The following is a 20,883-nucleotide window of genomic DNA, read 5'->3' as shown; positions in this document are numbered from 1 at the left end:
TACTGTGTTGGATTTAGAGAGTCAGTGAGGCTTGTACATTACAAAAGTGAAAATTAAATAGGTAGTGCTTGGGTATGGCAATATTTCTCCTCTGTCAGAATACCGCAAATTAAATGAGAATAAAATGAGAGTTTCGAGCATGAAATAAAGTCATGTGCTTAGTTTTTTGTCCTGTATCACTCTTATTGCAATTGCTGAAATGAAGCTGTTGACTGTGCTATTTAAATCAGGAGAAATATCAATGGCTTAACGCTATTGTGAACCTGGCTGTATATGGGGTAAGATTAAATCTTTAAAAGTTTGCAATAGAGGGTTTAATTGACACTCCTAAAACCAACATGCTTTTTTTTTTGTCATTTTCTGATCTCATTTCTGAGTCAGAAACAGAGAGGGTGGAGTATAATAATTCTACCCAGGCCATTTGACCAGGCAAGACGCCCAAGAAGAATGATTTTTCCATATACTAACATTAATAAGTTGTAGAATCCCAACGTTATTTTGCAAGACTTCAACTATTATTTTAAACTTCACTTTGTATAAATTAGTTATTTCTTGTTGCCCTTGCAGTACAGCTTCTCCTTGTAAATGATACTGATTTTGTTTTTTAAGCCACTCAGCGTGTCATTTTCTTCCACATTTTCTTTGTGTATATTATTTGATTTCACAGTACAAAATGTTACAAAATGCTATGCAGTTTCTACATGGAGATCACCCCGGTGATGACAACATGCACTTTTTGCAGTAAGCTCAAGCAAAATGCAGGTGATTGGGTTTATATCGAGACAGATTTACCTTGTTAAGGTTCTTGGGGATTTGTTCGTCCTCATACCCTATATGGTACAACCTCTATATTAGTATCCTTCCATGGGGAAAGACCAGTACACAATGTTCCTCTTGCATTCACAACTCATAATATTTTGTAGCAAGACAGTTCTGATAGCCAATTAAATTGAATTAGCCCCCCCAAAAAAGTATTTTATTGGGTTTTGGTTTTAGACTACATTTAACTACCTCTCTTCACTCAGGCTAAATAGCTTACTCCTAAAAAAATCCTACCTCTGTTTCCTATCTCTAGAAATCAGTGACTTCTGAGATCTCAAATATGTCAAGAGGGGCTACAAGCAAATATCTGATGCTCCAATGCACAAACTGCAGAGCAAAAAGACTCCGCTGACCAACATGCTCTCTCTTCCTCATGGTAAATCCTTTCTAGACCGCAGCTGTACTCAAACTGATCAACACTCTCTCTAGCCTACTTTTATCTGCATTTGGATTTGTGTGTAACAAGAATACAATGATGCTCATACAGGCTTTACCAAGAGTTGAGACATACTCCCCTCAAAAAATAAGAGACTCCAAAATGGCAACAAGGCAACAAGTATGAATTCACAATAGGCACATTTTTCGCTGCAAATAAAACATCCTATCAGGCCTTTCCAATATAAATGTGACCCAGTGTATTGTACCAGACATTACTGCACATTTTTTCAAATTTCATTTGAAAAATCATGAAAAAAATAAAACTGTATTTCTTACTTTCGACGGAACATTTCTGCAAATATGCAGCCAACACTCCAGAGATCAACTGGTGTTGCATAGCTGGACTGAAGCAAAACTTCAGGAGCTCTATACCACAAAGTAACGACCTGTAAAACAAAAAGGAACATAAGGGAGAGCACGTTTAGCTACAGAATTACAACCTCGTAAGTGTTGTGTATACAGATCCCATTTAATGTAATCCAAATTGGAAAATCTCACACATTAGGACAAACTGGTTTGGTCAGTGCATAGAAAAGGATCCTGTATGGAAAGTCTCAGTATGGATACCTACAGTGATGATAAGTCAGGAAGAAATTATATATATACTTATATGTATATGTATGTGTATATATATATATATGTATATATTTATTTATTTTTTTCCCCCCTATCAACTGGATACAGATTAAGTCAAAACCTCCCCAAAGATGTCCCTTACAATGGCATTCAGTGCTGTCCACTGTGGTTTCCTCCCACACAGATGTACCTTATACTGTCAGTTTGCATGACCTTTATAGCAGTGTGACTGTCTCTGCCCATGTGCTGCTGGTTGGACAAGCACTAACATCTCTCGCAATCTATTTCCGTATGATACTCCCTTTTCCAGGGACATGCCACATAAAGCATTTGCTTTTAGGCTGCTCTTGTCCTAGTGGTCATGTCACAACATGTTGTAGAGACCCAGGGGGAATTTTACTGGCACTGCTTCGTCGATGTGCTTTGATGAGTCCTGCACATGGGACCCACAACAGAGATGGGACAGTTTATATTTATCCTTTCGTTTCCCACAAGTGGACCAAATAGCAATGAGGCTGACTGTATCTTCAGCATATTTACAGAAGAACACAAGGAGCTTCTTCAGAGTCCTGCGTGAGCTCTTATGTTGCTAGAATATAATCTTAGAGCCAGGGGAGTATCCTGCTCCTGAATGCAGTTATAATCCAGCCATAGCAAAGCATGATCATCAGCTAAATACCAAAATTTTCTTCGTGTGTGCTATAATTTAAACTTCTGACTATAAATCTGGGAGCAGGGAGGGTCTCAGCAATTATTGGTTTGTTTGCTCCTTAACAAACTTTCAGGAGGAGCATGAAACAAAGTAAAAACACTGACAAGGAACAAGTGCAAAGATAAGAATGAAAACTTTAAAAATTGTTAAATAAGATAGTGAGTTCGGAATTTCAAGACCAGTGCAAGGAAATGTGTAAGAAGAGTGGTTTTTTAAACAATAACAATATAATTATCTTCTAAGCAAAAATAACATTGGAAGTTACCAGCTGAATTTGCTGGTGAAAGCCAGTTGAAACAAAAGCAAATACAACATTTATTACAATCATTACATGCCCTGACAGCTTTTGGAACCACCAAAAGGCTGTTGAAGGGAGGTTCACGGATATTTGCACAAGTGGTCATATTTGCTAACAGTCCTCTTAAACACTTTGATCTCTATTCATAAAATTTGTCTTTGAAACAGTTCAATAACACAGTGCAAAGTTCTGCACTGGCAAGCTAGACTTCCAGATACCTGTCCTCAGAAACAGGTTCCTGTGCGGAATTTGATCATTATTTAACTCCATTTGTCTTGCTTCTGATCTGGTACCATACTAATGATGCTTTTCCAAAATATTTCTCTCTATAAAAACCAGAAAAATTTATTCAGAGATCCACTCCAGGGAAAGAAGACGAAGGTAACTGGAGGTGAGAGATTTTTACTGGAACTGCCCTATCGGACTGAGACAGAATTCCTCCTAAAACACATACATATTTTTCCTGATGCAGAAATACTTCTTGAACTGATCTGCACCTTTTTTTCTCTCAGGACGTTTGTGGAAAAGCTTGTTGAAAATATATTGCTTGGAAAAATTAGATATAACAATTTCAACCCATTATTTTTTGTCAGTGTCTGGGTGCAGTGTCAGGAGCAAGAGCTCTGTGATCTCTGACCTGTGGGAATACCACCAAGCCCCCCGATTCCTGGTTTGAGATCCACACAGCTCTTCTCATGCAGAGTGAAAGGGGCTTTATTCTCCCCAGCCCTGCCAGCCCTGCCACACTAAGGCTCTGAACTCTCACAGGCAAAGGATTGGGCGGTTCATGGTTGTGAGACAGTTTGAACGCTTCTAACAACGTGTGCCCCAAACTAGAGTCCCTTTTCCAGGGAAATGTGGCACAGGACAGCTGCTCCTCTCCTGAGAGCAGTGTCGCAGCACACAGCTGGTTCCTGGATGCTCACGCAGGGGCACGGTGCTGCGTTCAGAGCCTGCGGAAGCTTCGTGCAGCACGTTAGCTGCTTCTCCCACGTGACCGCAAACTGGCACAGTTCCCCAGGCACTTGCACCCTGCTACGCTCCCTGCATGTGTACGCAGGGGACTGGGAGATGTCACTTCTAAGTAATTTGGAAACTTAAACCTTTACAAAAATTATTTCAGCAGTCTTACAGTTAAATTCCAGCAAATGCCTGATTGTTTTGTAGTCAGAGAGGAAGTAAGCTGTGTTGAGCTCTTTCGATATACTCTGTTATTACTCTGTAATTATAAAAGTGACCACATAACCTTTATGGTTTGCAATATGCAAGTCTGTGTTTCAAAATGTGAACCTGAAAGGGATCAAAATGTACTAAATGTCAGTTTGCACACAAGTAATGCCACAGATGACTCCTCTAGTGGTCAGGGTCTTCTCCTGAAAAGCACAGGATGATGCAGATGAGGCAGTGGTTTTGACAGAGTTTCACACTCTCTTTCTCTTACCATAGAAACCAAGAAAATATTTGTGGACATTCCATTAACACTTGCAGATAAGTAGAAATGAAAATTATTCTGAACACAGGATATGGTGAAGCTGAACAACTAGATCATCGCTTCCTCTTTAGCACAGTTCCGACTTAGAATGAAAAAATGCTTTGCTTAGGTAAGCCACACCACTGTGAGACAGGCTCTCCCTGAGAGATAGAGCACTTGATAAAGAGCTGCTTGATGAGATCCCATTTGTAGGATGAAAAAAAGCAAGCAACTGCATCAGTGTATTTTGCTTAAATTCTGCCTGTCCTGAAAATCTGACACACACGTAATGTGGGACATGGTGACTGCTCTGTAGGAAAAGGTGTTTGCAGTCACACGCTGATGGAGATACTAAATTCAGTGCAAGACTCCTAAATACTTTGGAGGCCCTAGGCTTTAGTGACCATGTTACATTTTAACGCTCTCATGTAAAAAACTTCCCTCCTTTGCCTCCTCGTTGCTTTCCCTCACCCTGCCTGGCCTCTCCAGCTCCTCTCTTACAGCAGCCAAGTTCCTCCCAGCTGTCCCTCAACCTCCAGGCTCCTCTCCCCTGCCTCTGACTCTCTGCCACATGCCAATGGACCCCCGACAATGTCACCGAACATCCCTAAGCCCCTGCTGCTCAAGTGCAGATGCCCAGGGGGACATGGCCTGCTGCCTCGCCACGTCCTGTGTGCTCTGCCCACCCTCACGTTCCTCATCTGCTCCCTCGCACCCCCAAACTCCCTCAAATTCCACACTCTGTCCTCTCTTCTTCCAACTGCCTCCAAATACTCTGGGGCCAAATTAGCTCCTTTTCCCCCTTTAGCTTCTTGGCCCACTCTGCCTGTCCTGAGGATACCTTATGACATCTGTATTTCATACATTAAGCTACATAAGAAAGATCAAGAATAATTCATACACTGGAAGGAGTACATACTGAAAGGAGTAACTGTTTTCCTTGTCCAGTGCATGTTTTATGCTTCCACTACCCAGATAAGATGGGATGATATCACGTAAGTATGATATCAGTAGATCACTGCTTCTAACAATTCAAACGTCAATAGATTTAGGCAGCACTTCAGGAAGAAAATACATGAAATGTGTATCATCTGAGAGGCATTAGAAAATAAAAGAACGTCTGCAAAAGTCTACTGAGGCTGTGTCTGACCCTCTAAAGAAGGAAATGTGCTTAGTGAGAAGGAAGGGAAGAGCTGCATTTAGACTCAGAAGAAGAAAGATAACTTTGTTCTGAAATAAAGCTTTCTGCCTTATTATACCTGACAGATGTTGCCATCTGGGACTATCTAGCCCCAGGAGTTTCAATCCTGCACTTCATGGTACCTGTTTCTGATGAAAAATCCAATTAGTGCTAAGTATCTGCTTACTAGCAATGCGAACACAAGGTCTAGGCATTGTGTCAGTCTCATTTGATTTCCATTTACTTTACAGAGCAGATTTTCACTTTTGGATAACTGCTTAATTTAAATGGAACTGCACAATACACAGCCCTTTCCAAATACAGTTGCTGTCTGAATAGCATACAGTTCAAAAAGGACAAAGACAAACAGAGGTTTAAGGATGGGGTTGAGTAACGTAGACACAAAAGACTACATTTCGGTTTGCCACAGACTTTAAGTACAGACTAATGCCCAGTTGCACAGCTACAGGAACAAAGCAGGGATCAGACTGTAACACAGTGGCTACGTCTGTGCTAGGAAATTAAATGGGACAGGAAATGTTCCTTTGGCACCGAGACCAACAGGCACAGAGTGGCCTATGTCCATATTATTAAATTCTCAGCCTCCCCAAAAAGGTGACCACATGCAAACTGCTCACTGGGAATGGTCTTTGATCCATGCTTAACTGTGCCTAGGAACTGTCTGGGGAAAGGTTTGTTGTCATAACTCAAAACCATGCCAGGAACCATTCTAATAATTTAACAGTATAGACAATTGAGCTGCAGTGCCCACAAATGTTTCCTGGCACTCTTTAATCTACCAGCCAGCAAGTCACGCTGTGGCCCTGGGTCTTCCTTTCACTCTGGAGAGAATGCGTTTTGCTGTGCTTCCCCCATCTCTGCTGATTCAAGGGGGCAACAGGAGGGTGATTCAGTGGGGGAGGCACAGGCTACTCCTCATCTCACCCAACAATTGATCTTATTTTATCATAAGTATGTGGTGCAGGTCTGATGAACACATGCATCAACTGCTTACTATCTGTGAGGAGGATCGAACTGACTGCCCCACATGTAGACATTTTCCTTTTAGAAATCTAAAGCTGAAGGAGATTAATTTTATTCTAATTAGTTCTGAGGGAACATTGAAGAGGCCTATAAACCCTTTAAAACATTAGCTTTCGTAAAAATCATGCCACAAAAGCAATTAGCAAGATGCTTAAATACAATCAAAGTATCCTTGAATCCAAATAAAGTTCTTCTTTGAAATCTTTTGCTTTTGTGATTGTGGTTTCTACCGTACTCTTTTTGGTGCTGATTTTATTAATTATATTCACCATTAGACACTGGCTCATTTCATTGCTTAAAGAATTTCAGCCTCATGAAAGATGTTTTTTTTAACTTCCCTAACATGGTTCTCAAGCTCAGGTATTTTGTAGAGTTCTCACCAGCAGGGATTTCACATTGCCTTTGGGGCATCCTTTTGACTATTTTTTTTTTCTTGAGTAAAAATGAGGGAATACAGCTATAGAATACAGCAGTACATAGAATATAGATATTTAGTGTTTCTTTGTGGTCTCCCAACTTCACAAAAAATCTATTGCTTCAAACTCTTTAGGAAGATACGAAGTGGAATCTTTCCAACTTCATTGTGGAGCTGCTACTGCATGGCTGCTTCTTCAGGTCTGGGACTCAAAAATGACTTGCACAATTTTCTTCAAACTTTGTAGAAAATTTCTCCTCAGCTGTATGACAAAGCCTGACACATTCACCACAGACTAGTTGCAGAGGTTAACTATAGATGGCTAAAAATCCAGGCTTGTGTATTGATTGAAGCCTGGCTTCAGTTTCCACTGTGATGAGACTCTCTGTCACTAACATACCTCCCTCTCACTTGCTCAAACCACTGCATTGAATCTCCACAGAGTCTGAAAAGAATAAATGTAATTTCTTAAAGGAATATGCTTAAAAAATGGCTCACTGGTCTGACAGTGTAGCATTACTCAAAATGAAGTCAATGTAATATTAAAAAACCGCTTAGGAAAAGAAGGACTTTGTCGTGTTTCACCACCTGCAGTTTGGAATACTGACGGACAACCAGGGCTGAGCAGGGCACAAGAGGCAATTCAGAAGGCAGTGACACTAAGTTATGAGGTGATGGCATTTCTGCAGGATCACGGGCTCTGACGATCGCCTTGCAAGCTGCTCTGAGCCTCCCTGGGCCGGCTGAGACAGCTCTGCTCTGCGCTGTGCGGGCAGACCTGTGGCTGCCTCCTGCCCTCTCCCGAGGCCCCCAGCCGCTCCGCTCACACAGTGCAGACGTTCCTCACCTCCCCTTCCACATCCATGCCCCAGGGACACTCCAAAGACCTGCGGGAGAAGAGCATGCCTATGCCATATAGGCAAACTTTGTGTGTGAGTCCCAGGAGACAAGGGAAAGGGTAGTCTGGGGTGTGCTGGACGCAGGGAGCAAGGAGAGAGGAGGTAAGGAAGGGAGAGAGGGACAATGTCTCATGCCACCCTGCAATACCTTGTACAGCAACCTCCACCTCTTCCAAAAGGTGTAATAAGGCCAAGGCAGGTGATGGTAGCATAGGGTTTTTAGGCTTCGTACAATGACTTCAACGTATTTTTCATCCCTGGTTTGGAAGAGGGGTGTGTTTGCTTTACTTGCTTGGGACTGTCTTACTGTATTTTCCAGTCACTACCATTAATAATTCACTGATCATTCTGCGTTTATAAAGCAAGCCTAGGACTCTCTTTAATCTGTCTCTCAAGACCTATTATTATTTCTAACTGTGATGGAGAAGGTAATAATCACTACATTATACAATGTACTTTAGTTTCCAGGGATAATATCAGCTTGAGTAATTACATTTGTTTCAGTTCTTTTTTTGAGTAGTGGTTCTTCCACGATTATGCAACTGTTGTTGGTTCCATCGCAGAGACAGGTATGGCTGGAGAGAACCTTTCTTTCTTAGAGAAAGATGATTAGATTTTGTCTGTTTATAGAAACATTAAAATAGTTTCTCTTCTGAAGAAAAAGTGAACCAAACTATGCTGCTGGCTTTTAGAAAGCACTTTATTTCCTGACAAAAGGTTTAAGAGATATAAAAATGACATCCTTTCAAGTGCTATGGGTCTCATGAAGTGCACAGGATAACAGCAGTTTTAACTCTTTACTCACATTCGTCTGTTTCAGGCACAAGCCATATTAACTGCTTTGTGAAAAGTGAAAGGGTTGCTGTTATTATCTCATTAGTTAAATCATCAAGTAAAAAATTATCTATTTATAGAAGACACAAATCCTGATCACAAGTACCACCCACAATGAAGGTGTTATTTTAGAAAGCAATCTCTTTTGGATACTAAAACATTTGTGCTTTGAAGAAAGCAAGATTTAGCATCTACTGTAAGACAACTTCATAAATAAAGAAGTCATTCATTTCTTTGATGGTTTAGACACACAAAACTAATCAGAATTTTGCTTCTTTTGTTTCTAGGAAGAACCACATAACCCAGTGTGACGGTGCTGATGAAGAACATTTCTAGGTACATCCGTCATCAGTAGGAGTGCACGTGTGTGTGTGTTTGCACATCATGCGTATGCATATAAACACTAGCGGAAGATACTTTACCTACATTCAGTGGTTTTTACCTCAAAAGTCTCTGTGCACTAAGCAGCTGTGTGCAACATCTACTAGAAAGGAAAACTGGCTTTTAAGATGAGGTAATATTTGTAACCATCAGTGATAATTCAGAACTTACCTCAAAACTAATACAAGGAAATATGTTTCCATTAAGCAGACTACTTCACGGGATTCTCTACTGAGATCATACAGAGAACAATTCTGAGAGACTACTTGAAACTTCACTTGAAAAGTGTTTTATCTTTATACGACGAGAAAGAATCAAAAATAAGATCAGCATCACTGCTGTACCTGATCCAGAGCCCATGAAAGTCAAAGAAAGACTTGCCAGGGTTTGTTGTGCATTAAAATCAAAACCCTGATGCCCTAACCTCTGAGCTGCAGAGTAGCCTTCTGTGGAATATGAGACAGCTCGTTTCTTTATAGAGGTGGTCAGCTTTGCATGCAATGAGGCCTGTGCTGATATTGTGATGTATTTACCTATAGAGAAACTTGACAACACTGTGAGTGACAGGCTTTTTAAAAAAGCAGCCATTCTTCAGTCATGCTTCAAGATTCAATATTTAAAGAAAATTTGTAGACTGAAACAGCAAATTCTAATAATCTATCATCTCAGAGCTGAAAAAAATACAAAGGCAGAAAGAAATAAACACCGTTGGCTTCTTATGCTGGTCAAGTCAAACATCTACTGTAAGAGAGAATTCCTTCCAAAATACCAAAAGAAACAAAGCTTTAAAAATGTGGCAGCCTGTGACTGTGCCTTGGGATGCTGGTCTTGCTACTGGCTGCAGCAATCTGGCATGTTTCCACTGGCTCAGTCACCTGGTGATATTAGGTAGCTGGGAGAACAGGCATAATTTCTAGTACCAGGTCTTGGGCCTTGTTCCAATTGCTTTGTTCTACCCTATGTCTTTAGATAGCCACAAAACTGACTCATCTAGCACCCTACATATTCCCCCTGGGTGGCACCAATTCTTCTGCAGTCTCTCACATCACTTAAGCCCCATCCCTGGGAGAAGGAGAACATGTAGCTCTAACTTGCACCAAGGACCAAACCACGGTTGGCTCCATGCTGAGATCCCCAGAAGCTGCCCTTGTGGCTGCCTGGTCTCTTCCTGAGTTCATAAGACTAGAAAATCTGAGACTTACCACTTAGGGTTTGGCTTTATAATGAAGACCAGTTTTCCATTGCTACTAGAAAACCAGAGTCTGGTTAAGACAAAAAAGCCTCCCCGCTTCCTGGAGCGCTGTGTTAGACTTTGGTTCTGAACAGAAAAAAACGAAATAAAGCAAAACCATGAAGGTCACAACAGACCTCTCTCCCATGTAACTTGTGCCCCTTTTGTTTCAAACCATCTTTAATAAAAGGAGACAATGCACGAAGTAAATATTGCCTCAAAGAATTGATTAAATACTGCCAATTCTGTAGCTGAGAGGCTTTACTGTGGACTCTACAGCTGTTTCTAGATGATAAAGAAGATGGAATTAAAATGTTTTCAATGGAACACGACCATCAACATTGACCTGAACAGAAGAGTTGCTCTCAAAAGAAATACTCTGCGCTATTTGGGGGCAAGTGTAGACACCAGCTCAGAGTTTAACAGAGAATTCTGTTAGGATCCTGAATTGTTATAGACTACTATGAGTAAACTAAAGTTTTTCAGCTTGGGACTGGGGAAACTCGGTGCTAGCAACTTCTACAAGATATTGGTTTTATTAAGATATTTGTCTGGATAACTTATAAAGCTGATACGTACATGAATTTTCATCTCTCTACTACATTTTAGTTACAGTTGTTAACAATTCTTGTTGTAACTTTGGGCTCTCTTCTATTGGGCTCACTTCTATTTCCCGTCAACTCCTAGGAGAAGCACTCAACTACCAGTGCCACTAAGAGCTGTAACCTTTCCCCAGCAGCATGGCACAGTGTGGCAGGACCTCCCCCAGTACTCGATAGAGTGTTATGCAGCCAGATGCCTCTCCTTCCCCAAACCAGATTGAGCCTGTGATGCCCCTGCTGGAAGTAGAAACTTGTGCTCCTGGTTACACACATGCTACCAAGACTTGAATAGGGGCCTGGAGGCAGAGTACCAATTTCATTGATAGCCTGGTACAGTATATAAAAAGGCTGGTGGAGCAACATATGTCAGTGATGCTCATGTGAAGCAATAGCTTACAGATAAACCTCCTGTATTATAGCAAACCCAGGGTTGTGAACAAAGGAGCTTCTCTGCAGCAGAAGCTCTTGGGACGTACCTGCCCTCACTACTTCACAAGGTGTAGACTTCAATCTTATTATCACCATGATGTCTGACATGAAACTGAAACTTCTTACACCTATGACACAAAGAATTTAGGCAACTCTAAACACTGCAAATCTGTTCTACATTTGAAATGGAACACAGTAGATTTTACTATGGCTTTAAATAAATGTATGGCTTTAAACTCAAGTGAGTAAAGATGTAAATGATATCACAGAGATGAAATTCCTATGAAATGCTTTTCAAGGGCTCCTTAAAATTGCATTTGGGAAACAAAATCCTCATGAAACATCTTTATTTCTAAAAGCAAATAAGAAATAAGGTTTTGAAATATACAGGTTTCCAGATAAAAAAGAAAAATATGAACTTCCTATATAGAGGTGCAATATGTGGACAGTTGTATGTGTTTATACATACTTAAACATATCACAGATAATGAGAAATTAGATGAGTTTTGAAGTAAATATCAGCAGGACAAGGACCTGCTATAGACATGTAATTTCATGGCAAAAACAAGGACTGCATAGAAAGGACAAAAAGATTAAGGGGAGTCTTCAGGCTGTCTAAGTCTCACATTTAAGTAGCTTTGTGAGCTTAAGACCAACAAAATGCCAGGCACAATCCACTGACTATGAGCTTTGTAGGCACCTTTACTCATCAAATTCTTCTTGTTAGTCTGAAAGTGTCCGTGTGTCTTAAGTGTAGACGGTCACACACATTAGCAAGGCCTGTCCTGGAGAAACATGGATCAGCGTTTCAGCTGAAGCTCTACCGCATGTGATGCATGTTTAGGCAGACAGATACCCTGGATACCTGGATGTTCTCAACAGAAGCCCATATGGAGTCCCACCTGGTGAAACTTGTAACTAAGAGTGGTGGTGGAAGCAGTATGTGTTTGCATCCACATGAACATCTTGTACAGATGTTATTACATTAATCTCAAAGTGGAAATTCAGCCTGAAGGGGACTTAATTGGGCACCTCTTACATCCAAGCAAATACTTTGACCACTAGACTGGGGGTTTTTTGGGTAAATGCTCTTTCCTTGCCTTTGCTGAAGCCAAGTCACTGTTCTGCCAGGAGTATATGAGTCATGGGGCAAGACTGTGTCTGAAAGTAGCTGAGTGCTTAAGAACAATCAGCTGGAAGGGGCAAGGAGCCGAGTTTCTGGATACCGCTCTCTGGAATGTGTGTGCATTTTACATTAGACCATCACTGGATAAAAATAAAAGCAGGCATTAATTACATTAACCAGGCTGGATTCTACTTTGGATCTAGGCAGCTTGTATTCCATCTCTCTCGCTCTGATGGATGGGACTCATAAAAACTCTAGAAGATGGCACTCTCTTTTATTCTGTGGAGAAAGAAGCAACAGCTCCGCCCTGCACTACTGACTAGCTAAAACTTAGGATTCACAGTGCAAAATGAAGCCCAAGATTTTTAAAGAACCCAAAGGAAAATTTCCTCCACTTATAAACACTACAGGATTTTCTAAACTGACACAAAGTATCTGAAGATTTAGCAGAAAACCAGAATGTGACAGTTGGTCCAATACTCGACCTTGCTAGGCTTTATATCCCATTTTTAACTTTAAAGCTTGTATGACTAATTTATGTTATTTTCAAGCAGCCAATTTCCAAGGGAAATTAATAACAGACAACCTATTGCATTACTTGGATGAAAAAGATCTGAATTAGTCTAGATCACTGAAGACTCTACTCCAGAGTAGTTATAGACTTATGAAAATAGAAAATCTTCTATTTGTGAGAATTATGTTGTAGAAGAGGTTTCTACAGGTGACCTCATCTCTCTCAAAATTGATACAAAGCATCTTAATTAAGCTAAAGAGATAATAGCTTAAGACAATACTAACGGGAATGTTCAAGGTAATGAGTGCTTTCATGTTACAAGTTCTCATGTCTGAGGGCACTGCATCAGGCTAAAGGACAATGAGATAAGAACAATATTGCTAGTTACTAACAAATAGCAGATAAAAGAGCTCTTCTGGATTCTGATTAAGTGACAGCATTCTACACATTCCTGTGAGTTGAGAAAGTTTGCCTGAGAACAGCAGCTATGTTACATGTGGAGTACCACTAAACAAGCATATCTCTATGTTTTCAAATTCCAGCGTGAGTAATGGCTCTTTCCCTCATCTCTTCAGCTTGAACAGAAGCTCCCTCTCTTCTTCTGGACATACAGGAATAACTTGCTGTGCTTCAGTTTCCATTAACACGTGTAAATGTATATGCTCAAAGTAAAGAGAGGTTCTGTAGGACTCCATGGCTTTGAGCCAATGTTTACAATCCCCTGGGTGGGAAATGCCGGGTGAAAGGCTCTCCATGGCAGGCTGTAGGAGTCTTTGCTGTTGCCGCCAATGACCTTCTGCCTCTGTTTTCAAAGGAGCTCCCTTGTTAACCCCCTGCATGTTGCGTTCATAGAGGCCTTAGAGAGGAAACACTTTATCTGAGAGTTCAAATCCATTTCCCAGGCACCTGTTTCACAGACGCCGATTTCAGTAGCAGTTCAGGGAGAGTGGGCTAGTGTATATACTCTGCATTTGCTGTCAGAGCTGCTGCTCTGAGGTGTATTTTTAACAGTTCAGAGCTGGGTTTAGCTATTTCCTGCGTGTTACAAAGTTAATGTTCTCAGCTTCAGGCAAGGACATCAGTTTACGGGCACCGGGGTTGTGAAACCCCAACATACTGAGCCTCCAGGAGAGAAGGAAACATCCAATTTACAGAGATACATTTTAGTTCTCTCTGGCCAATCAGTAGCAATGTTGTTTGCTGGTAGGGGCAATACCTCCTCTTCCTGGGAGACCAATGACACTTAAAATAGAAGATAGGCTTAACTGCAGTTGGCACAATCGAGATACACCACAAAGGAGCACCCCGTGTGGAAAAGGTTTTGCTCCTTTCCTGCCTGACAATGAAAAATACAATATTCAGGAGGTCTCCTCCTGTGTCACACCCCCTGTGAGTCACTCATGGCTCCTAACTGTTGAGGAAGAGTCCTTATAAAAATGTATATACAAAAAAGGCCTTCTAAAATGTTTATCACAATATGCAATCCACCCTTGAAAAGGGAGAATAATTCAAATGGGAACCAATATTCAAGAACTAGTATAAATGTTCTAATTGTCTCTTGAGCTCTTCTAGTAACATCAACCTTACTAACAGTTGACCTTTGAATAATCAGTTTTCCACATCATCATCATCCTGATGCTCATCCATGCCTTTTCCTCACAAAGGTCTGTTCTCAGAAGTGATCGTTCCATGTAAAAATCCCTCTAAACACTCCCTACAAGGGAACGCCTGCCACCTCCAGAAAACTTTCACAGCACTTACAGCCACATAGGGAGAGCAACATCCTACTTCATGAAGTTTCAGAGGAAGCCCCGTAAATAACATCCTCACGCAGTCAGGAAATCCTCTAATGCGTGGCTCTGGGGATGCTGAGGAGGGAAGAGAGCAGCAGTGCTAGAAGCCAGAGCTTCTGCAGAGAAGTCAAGACCAAGTGCCAACCGCTCTGGAACAGACACAGACCACCAGTCCCTAAAGCTGCTGCATGGTCTAAGAGTTTAAACCTAAAGGTGGAGAAGGTAAAGAACAAGCTGATGGGGCCTCATCTGTTCTTCTGCGGAAAAAATGCCATGCATGAAAAGGCTAATGTTATCAATCTGTGTTAAAAAAGCCAACTGGATACCTCATAAAAAGTTTCAGCCTAACTCCAAATATGCATGTAGTTCCTACAAATTTCAATGGAAGCTCTGGGTGGTTAGAGGAAGACCGTGGAATCACTTATATTTAGATCTACCCTTGGTTTTAGTTGTTACTATTCTAAAAAGTAGTTTTAGAAAGATGAAATTAGAAATAACCCATGTTTTCTAGAGAGTATACAACTCCATCTAACAAATACAATCTATTTTTTTTTTCTAGGAAAGTGGCAGTCTGCAAGCAAAAGGAATTTTTTAATGATAGCAAACAAATAACATATTTAGATTACAATATTTTTCTTTTTTTGTTAATATTATGAGGTTATGTTACTGCTGTTTAAAATAATGAATGATTCTGGGATCAAAAACTAAGTGTTTTCAAGAGCTACTAACAGTATGATTGTTTTTAGAAGGATACTCTCAGGCTGAATTTAGACCAAGTCAGCTTTTGTAATATGAAGCTTTTACAAAACATGGGTCTAAATTACCCCTTCTTAAGCTTTTTTGTTTACAAAGCATCTTTGAACACCAGATAGACTTCGTTTTATTTTGGGCTACTGCAAGAAAATCTGAAAATGAAACTTGCTTGGAACAAAGTAGGAACTAGACTAAAATAACCTATTAGCTTAATCCAGCAGAAAGAAAACAGAAGGGAACAGCACAACTAAAGTGAAAAAACAGAAGGGATTTTAAACCTTTCCAGTTACTGAAAAGGTGCTATCAGCAGCAATAAAAGAGGCCTCTAGTTCTTCTTTTGAATAATTGAAGTGTTAGTTTGGCAACACACCTTGCAATCAATTATTAATTTTAATCAATTATGTCTTAGTCAAGTGCAAAGTAGATTACTTACCACTCCCATAACAGGTGATTTATAAATTAGCTTCTTATTCAAAATTTAAAAGACTTGCCTTGCCCTTGATTGGAGAAGAACCTAATGTTCTTATGGGAAATAAAGCCTATTCTAATTAATCTGACTTCCAGTGAAGTGAAGTTTTACATATTTTATAATTCATAGTTGCTCACCAGGTTACAAATATATGATTTTTCATTTTCATGACATAAAAAGTTGAATCTGTAATTTGGAAAGTAATTTTGGTATTACGACATTGATGTTGCTAAGCATAGATCTACTCTTGAACTTCACTGACTTCAGTGGGACTTAAGAAGTCTCATGCCTGTCAGTGATAAGTAGCTTGCATACTAGAGATCTGACCCTTTTCTTCATTTAATGTTTTTACACCACCTTGACAGCTTGTTTCCTATTGATGTCCCTAATTGTGAATAAATTACATTTATAGCCGCCATGAGGGACTGGAAATGTGTAGAAGCTCTTTAATGTGAATAAGAATCCGTTTCCACATGTGGTAGGATACACGATGGTTGGTTATAAGAGCATGAGGAAGGGATCCATGCATAGGAAACAGCACATATATTAGTAAAAACTGAGTGATTTTGCACCTTGGCTTTTACTGAGGGAAACAGAAAGAATCCTTTGAGAATCTCTCAGAACTCTGCATATTCCTTCTGGTAGGGGACGACCATCAGGAACAGCACATATATAATATATTCAAGCTCCTAGCATGGCCTGATACTGAAGTTGTCTGTACAAGACCCTGTTTTCAGCAGTTGTTAACTTCACCAAAATATCACTGATTACAATAACATTTTCCATGCTGGATATCTCTGGAATATACTCAGTTTTATTGGAATAGGTTTCTGCTGAAGCCATTCAGGGGTTTCCATGAGTGAGGTCAGGGAAAAATATATGCTTTGCCTATCTTAAATTCTGGTGATCTTCTTTTTGAGAAGCTCTGGTGCCCTCATGTTTTGGAAGAAAGACTGTGGAACTTGGCCTCTATGTCAAGGAGGTGCCTCTTGCCGTCCTTGTAAAACTTGGCTCTAAATTTGGCCATGTCACAAATCTGAAAACCAGCACATGCTCAGTAGGGCTTTATACTAGTGTATAATTATTGAACTTTGGAAGGTTTTGTTTTCAACGAGCAAGCTTCAGGCCAGCTCTGGGGGGCTCAGCAGGACATCAAGGCATCTCAAGCTTTTGACTACAGAAAGCCTGCTACTCTATAAATGGTTTATCCCATGTTTGCAGAGGAATCTGTCAGATTCATCAGATTCAGCCACAGAGATGAAAATACATGGGCGCACTGGGAGAAGAGTATGAAAGCCTGATAAGGAGAAGGGATTAAGACATCCCCTTGTGGGGCTGAAGAACAACGGGTCATGGGAGCGTCTGTGGAGAATTGGGGTAACTGACACTGGCTGAGAAAGAAGACTATGAGCTATGGAGGGAAGAAGACGGAAAAATGACCAGTAAGGTGTGTGACACTGGGATCAGACAAAAACTTGTAAAGGAGATGGGTACTGCTGAGGAAGGCCTGAAACTGAAAGCAGTGGAGACACTCAGGTTGGTGAGGGGCATGTCTGGAGCCTAGTGGGAGGGCAGACTTCACAGAGGATTTGGGGTGCGAGCTAGATTTAGTAGAGAGTCTGGGCTGGAGATGAGGTAGGAATATAGGTCTGAGAGGAAGGAACAGCAGTAGTTGTGTGTTGGTAGATCAGTGGGAATCTGAGAAATCCACTGCAAACAAATCCTGCCTTCTCCTGGCTTAATCAGCTATTTATGACAGACACCCAGTTCAGCCAGATATTCTGCTAGCTCAAGCTGAAGAAATCTATGTGACTGATCCATAGGTTCAGTCCTGCTGATAACCAGCGTGCATATGAATATAATTCCAAGTGAAGAACCATTTTTTTTGTATACTTTGCTTTTCTTACAGAAAAAAACCCTGCACATATACAAAGAAATAATGGAATAGATGACTTCCATATTTTGCAGCTAAAACCAATCACAAAAAAATCTGCCCTAAAACCGAAAACACAAACAAAGGAAAAAAAGTACTTAATGCCAGAAAGAGCATGTGAGTTGGGAAATGAAAACAAGTCCGTGGCAACAAGGGCACTGGTCACTGGAAGACAGTCCAAAATGCCATCGAAATATGTGACAATTTAAGCTCATAATAATAATTTCTTCCCCATCAACTGAACTACAAACCTGCTGTAGCTGCAAATCCTGTCACTGTCTAGTTCAGTTGATTGTCTACATTGTCTACATTGTCTTCCATCTTCTTTGGAGAGGCGGCCTACTATCTGCAAGGCTCTTTTACCTGCAGAAAAAAATAACAGCAACCTGTTCGTGTTTATTCTCTTCTTTGCTGTGTACTGGTAGGAGCAAAATCACTTACTGCATTGCGTATAGTAAATCAGGAGTATAAAATTTCTTTTAAAAGATGCTAATACTGTAACTGTTCATACAGGAAAACAGAAAACCAGTATCAAACCAGCATGTTTATGCAGCCTCCTGTTTTTATCCAAGTGTAAATGCTATATTGTGGGCTTTTCCCTAAACCAGATAACTGTAAGGACCGATTTCATTGATGACTTTAAAAAGGCAGCATTCACTGGTACTGAGGGTCTCCTCCTTGCAGCTGTTGCTGTGATGGGCTGTACTTAATGAAATTTTCTCCCTCTTCCCTCTGAAAACTTAACACCTATAATTTAACATTTAAAACACAGCCTATGTTTAAACATCTCACATCAGCAAAAATGCATGTGCATTGACATAATTTTATTTCTTGTAACAAAATCATTAGATTCATGCAGCAACAACTGAACTGCTCCATACACCGTATATAGTTAAAACTGCACAACTGAAGCCAAAATATGCACAGCTAAAAGGAATGTTACAGGGGGGCCTCTCTTAGTGAACAAAGCAGGCTCAGTTTGGCTCTTTTTCCCTAGCGCTACCACATCCGCACATCGTTAGTTGGAAAATTCCAGATATATGCTGTAATTTTTTGTGCTTTTTTTTTCCCAGTACACTTGAGGCTTTAGTGTCCAGATGCCATTTTCCCCCCCTTATCTGTCCCTGCTAGTTTGGGTCTTTGCCAGTTGTGGTCAACAATTAATACAGAAAAAGAAAAATACAGTACACTCCCTGGCAACTGGCAGAGGCTCACAGGAAATACCAAATAAAAACTTTATTATGTATTGTTTAACTATTTTGTTTGCCTGTGGGCCACCCTGTTGTTGGTGTAATTTAGAAAAGCATGCTCCATCTGGATGATCTGTGCGCAGGCTCATTGTTCCCAGAATCTGTCACGCACAATCACTGCTTCAGCCTGTGGCCCTCTGCAGAAAGAAGCAAAGGCATGGCAGCCCTCCAGCCTGCATTCCTTTTCATTAGACAACTTGTGACCAAATGTTAGAATAGAAGAGTAACCTTTTAATATTCATGTAATTAATTTACTCTCCCCTTTAATTATAAACCTTCATGTGAAAAGAAGAAAATAAAAAGACTTTCCTTCATGATTCTCCTCCCTCCCCCATCCTTTCTTTTTGGGACATGGAAGGTGCTGGGTGTTTCATTATACATAGGTACCAGTACTTCTATTGGGAAAGTCTCATGGTCTTAACATGTTTGTGGGCTTTTACTTTATGTATTAATTGCTCTGGTACATGGAATAGATTCTGAACTACAATAAAATGGGAGAAATTAAATCCTTTCCTTCTATATGCCCTTGCAGCATCTGCTTCCTTGTCTTATTCAGTGGGGTAATCCATTGAACACAAAGCCATTCTTCTATATTTGAAAACACAATAGACATCTAATTGAAGTTCCCTTTTATACTAAGGTCAGCATATGACGCAAAATACTGTGTCAGCTGGGATTTTGACTGTGCAGGCTTAGGTACATAGGCAGTGCTTTGTCAGTTCTGCTTTTCCAGAAAACGGCGGCATTTTTTTCAGCTGAAGTTAGACCAGTGCTGAACCTGCTAACGTGATGCAAAAGTTAGCTCCCCCCAACTCAGAAAATGCATTTGATTGCCAGGGAAAGCACCTGGTGCTGTAAGGTCCCACCGTCTGAGTTAATTTCAGCCCACTGAATTGAGGCCCTGTGGGCAGTTTACCTCTTTGTGGCTGCCGAATGTCCCAAGGAATCCAATTGTAGTAGGTTGTAATTCGAGTAGATAAAGCCAGTATAGAATTTGCCTGTCTTCAAGTTGCAGCATTTAAGTTCTTGTTGCTTGATTTTGACTGCAGTTTCAACTGACGATGAGGACATTAAGGACGCAAAGAAAGCCACTGGGTATATCAAAAGATGGGGTTCCGAAAGCAGTCAAGTATCCTGTATAAGATGCAATGGTTTCTATAGCAACTAAGGAAATGTTACTGAACTTTACTCTTTTATTAAATAGGTGTACTGTCATGTTAAGTCTGCAAGTGATCAACACACGTTAGTGGTTTTGATTAGTTCATGCACCAACCCATCGGAGGAATGGAGAGCAGCACAAGAGATTTTTTGTTGTGGCGACATGGGCACAAAGATAATGTAACAATCATGATGTTTTTAGATGAGGGCAAGACCTAAAAAGTTTCTGGAATAGCTTTTACTTAGTCCTAAAATAGCAGTTAATTGAGCTGGAATGATTCTGTCTGTGAAGCACCTTTAGCAGGAAATAGAACAAAACCTGTGTCATTTGTCAGATTAATTGCAAATTCAGGGTATAATATTTCAAATATTCACTTGGAAAGAATTTCAGCTATGCGGCAAATTAAACTGCTCGCTTATAAAAAAGTAGCATCTTCTGTCCAGAAGGCAGAGCAGCAACTGGAAATAAAAGTGAATTCAAACACTCCTTGGCCTAAAGCAACAAGAAATTAAAAAAACTCAGCCAAACACAAACCAACAAAAAAAGTCTTTGTC

At 40.4% G+C, this 20,883-nt stretch overlaps 1 protein-coding gene across 2 annotated transcripts in view; it reads right to left on the bottom strand.

The window, feature by feature from the left end:
- CDK6 (cyclin dependent kinase 6) overlaps positions 1 to 20,883 on the bottom strand; it is a gene marked incomplete at both ends in the record, with an annotated part of 124,461 nt that overhangs the window by 28,198 nt on the left and 75,380 nt on the right. For both annotated transcript variants that reach the window (XM_080339022.1, XM_080339023.1), the window contains one exon: positions 1,537 to 1,646. In XM_080339022.1, the coding sequence (XP_080195148.1) occupies positions 1,537 to 1,646 (110 nt within the window). The remainder of the gene's footprint in view (positions 1 to 1,536; positions 1,647 to 20,883) is intronic.

This window comes from Nesoenas mayeri, assembly GCF_963082525.1.
Source record: "Nesoenas mayeri genome assembly, chromosome: 2".
Lineage (NCBI taxonomy): Eukaryota > Metazoa > Chordata > Aves > Columbiformes > Columbidae > Nesoenas > Nesoenas mayeri.
This window is presented reverse-complemented; position numbering and strand designations above follow the sequence as displayed.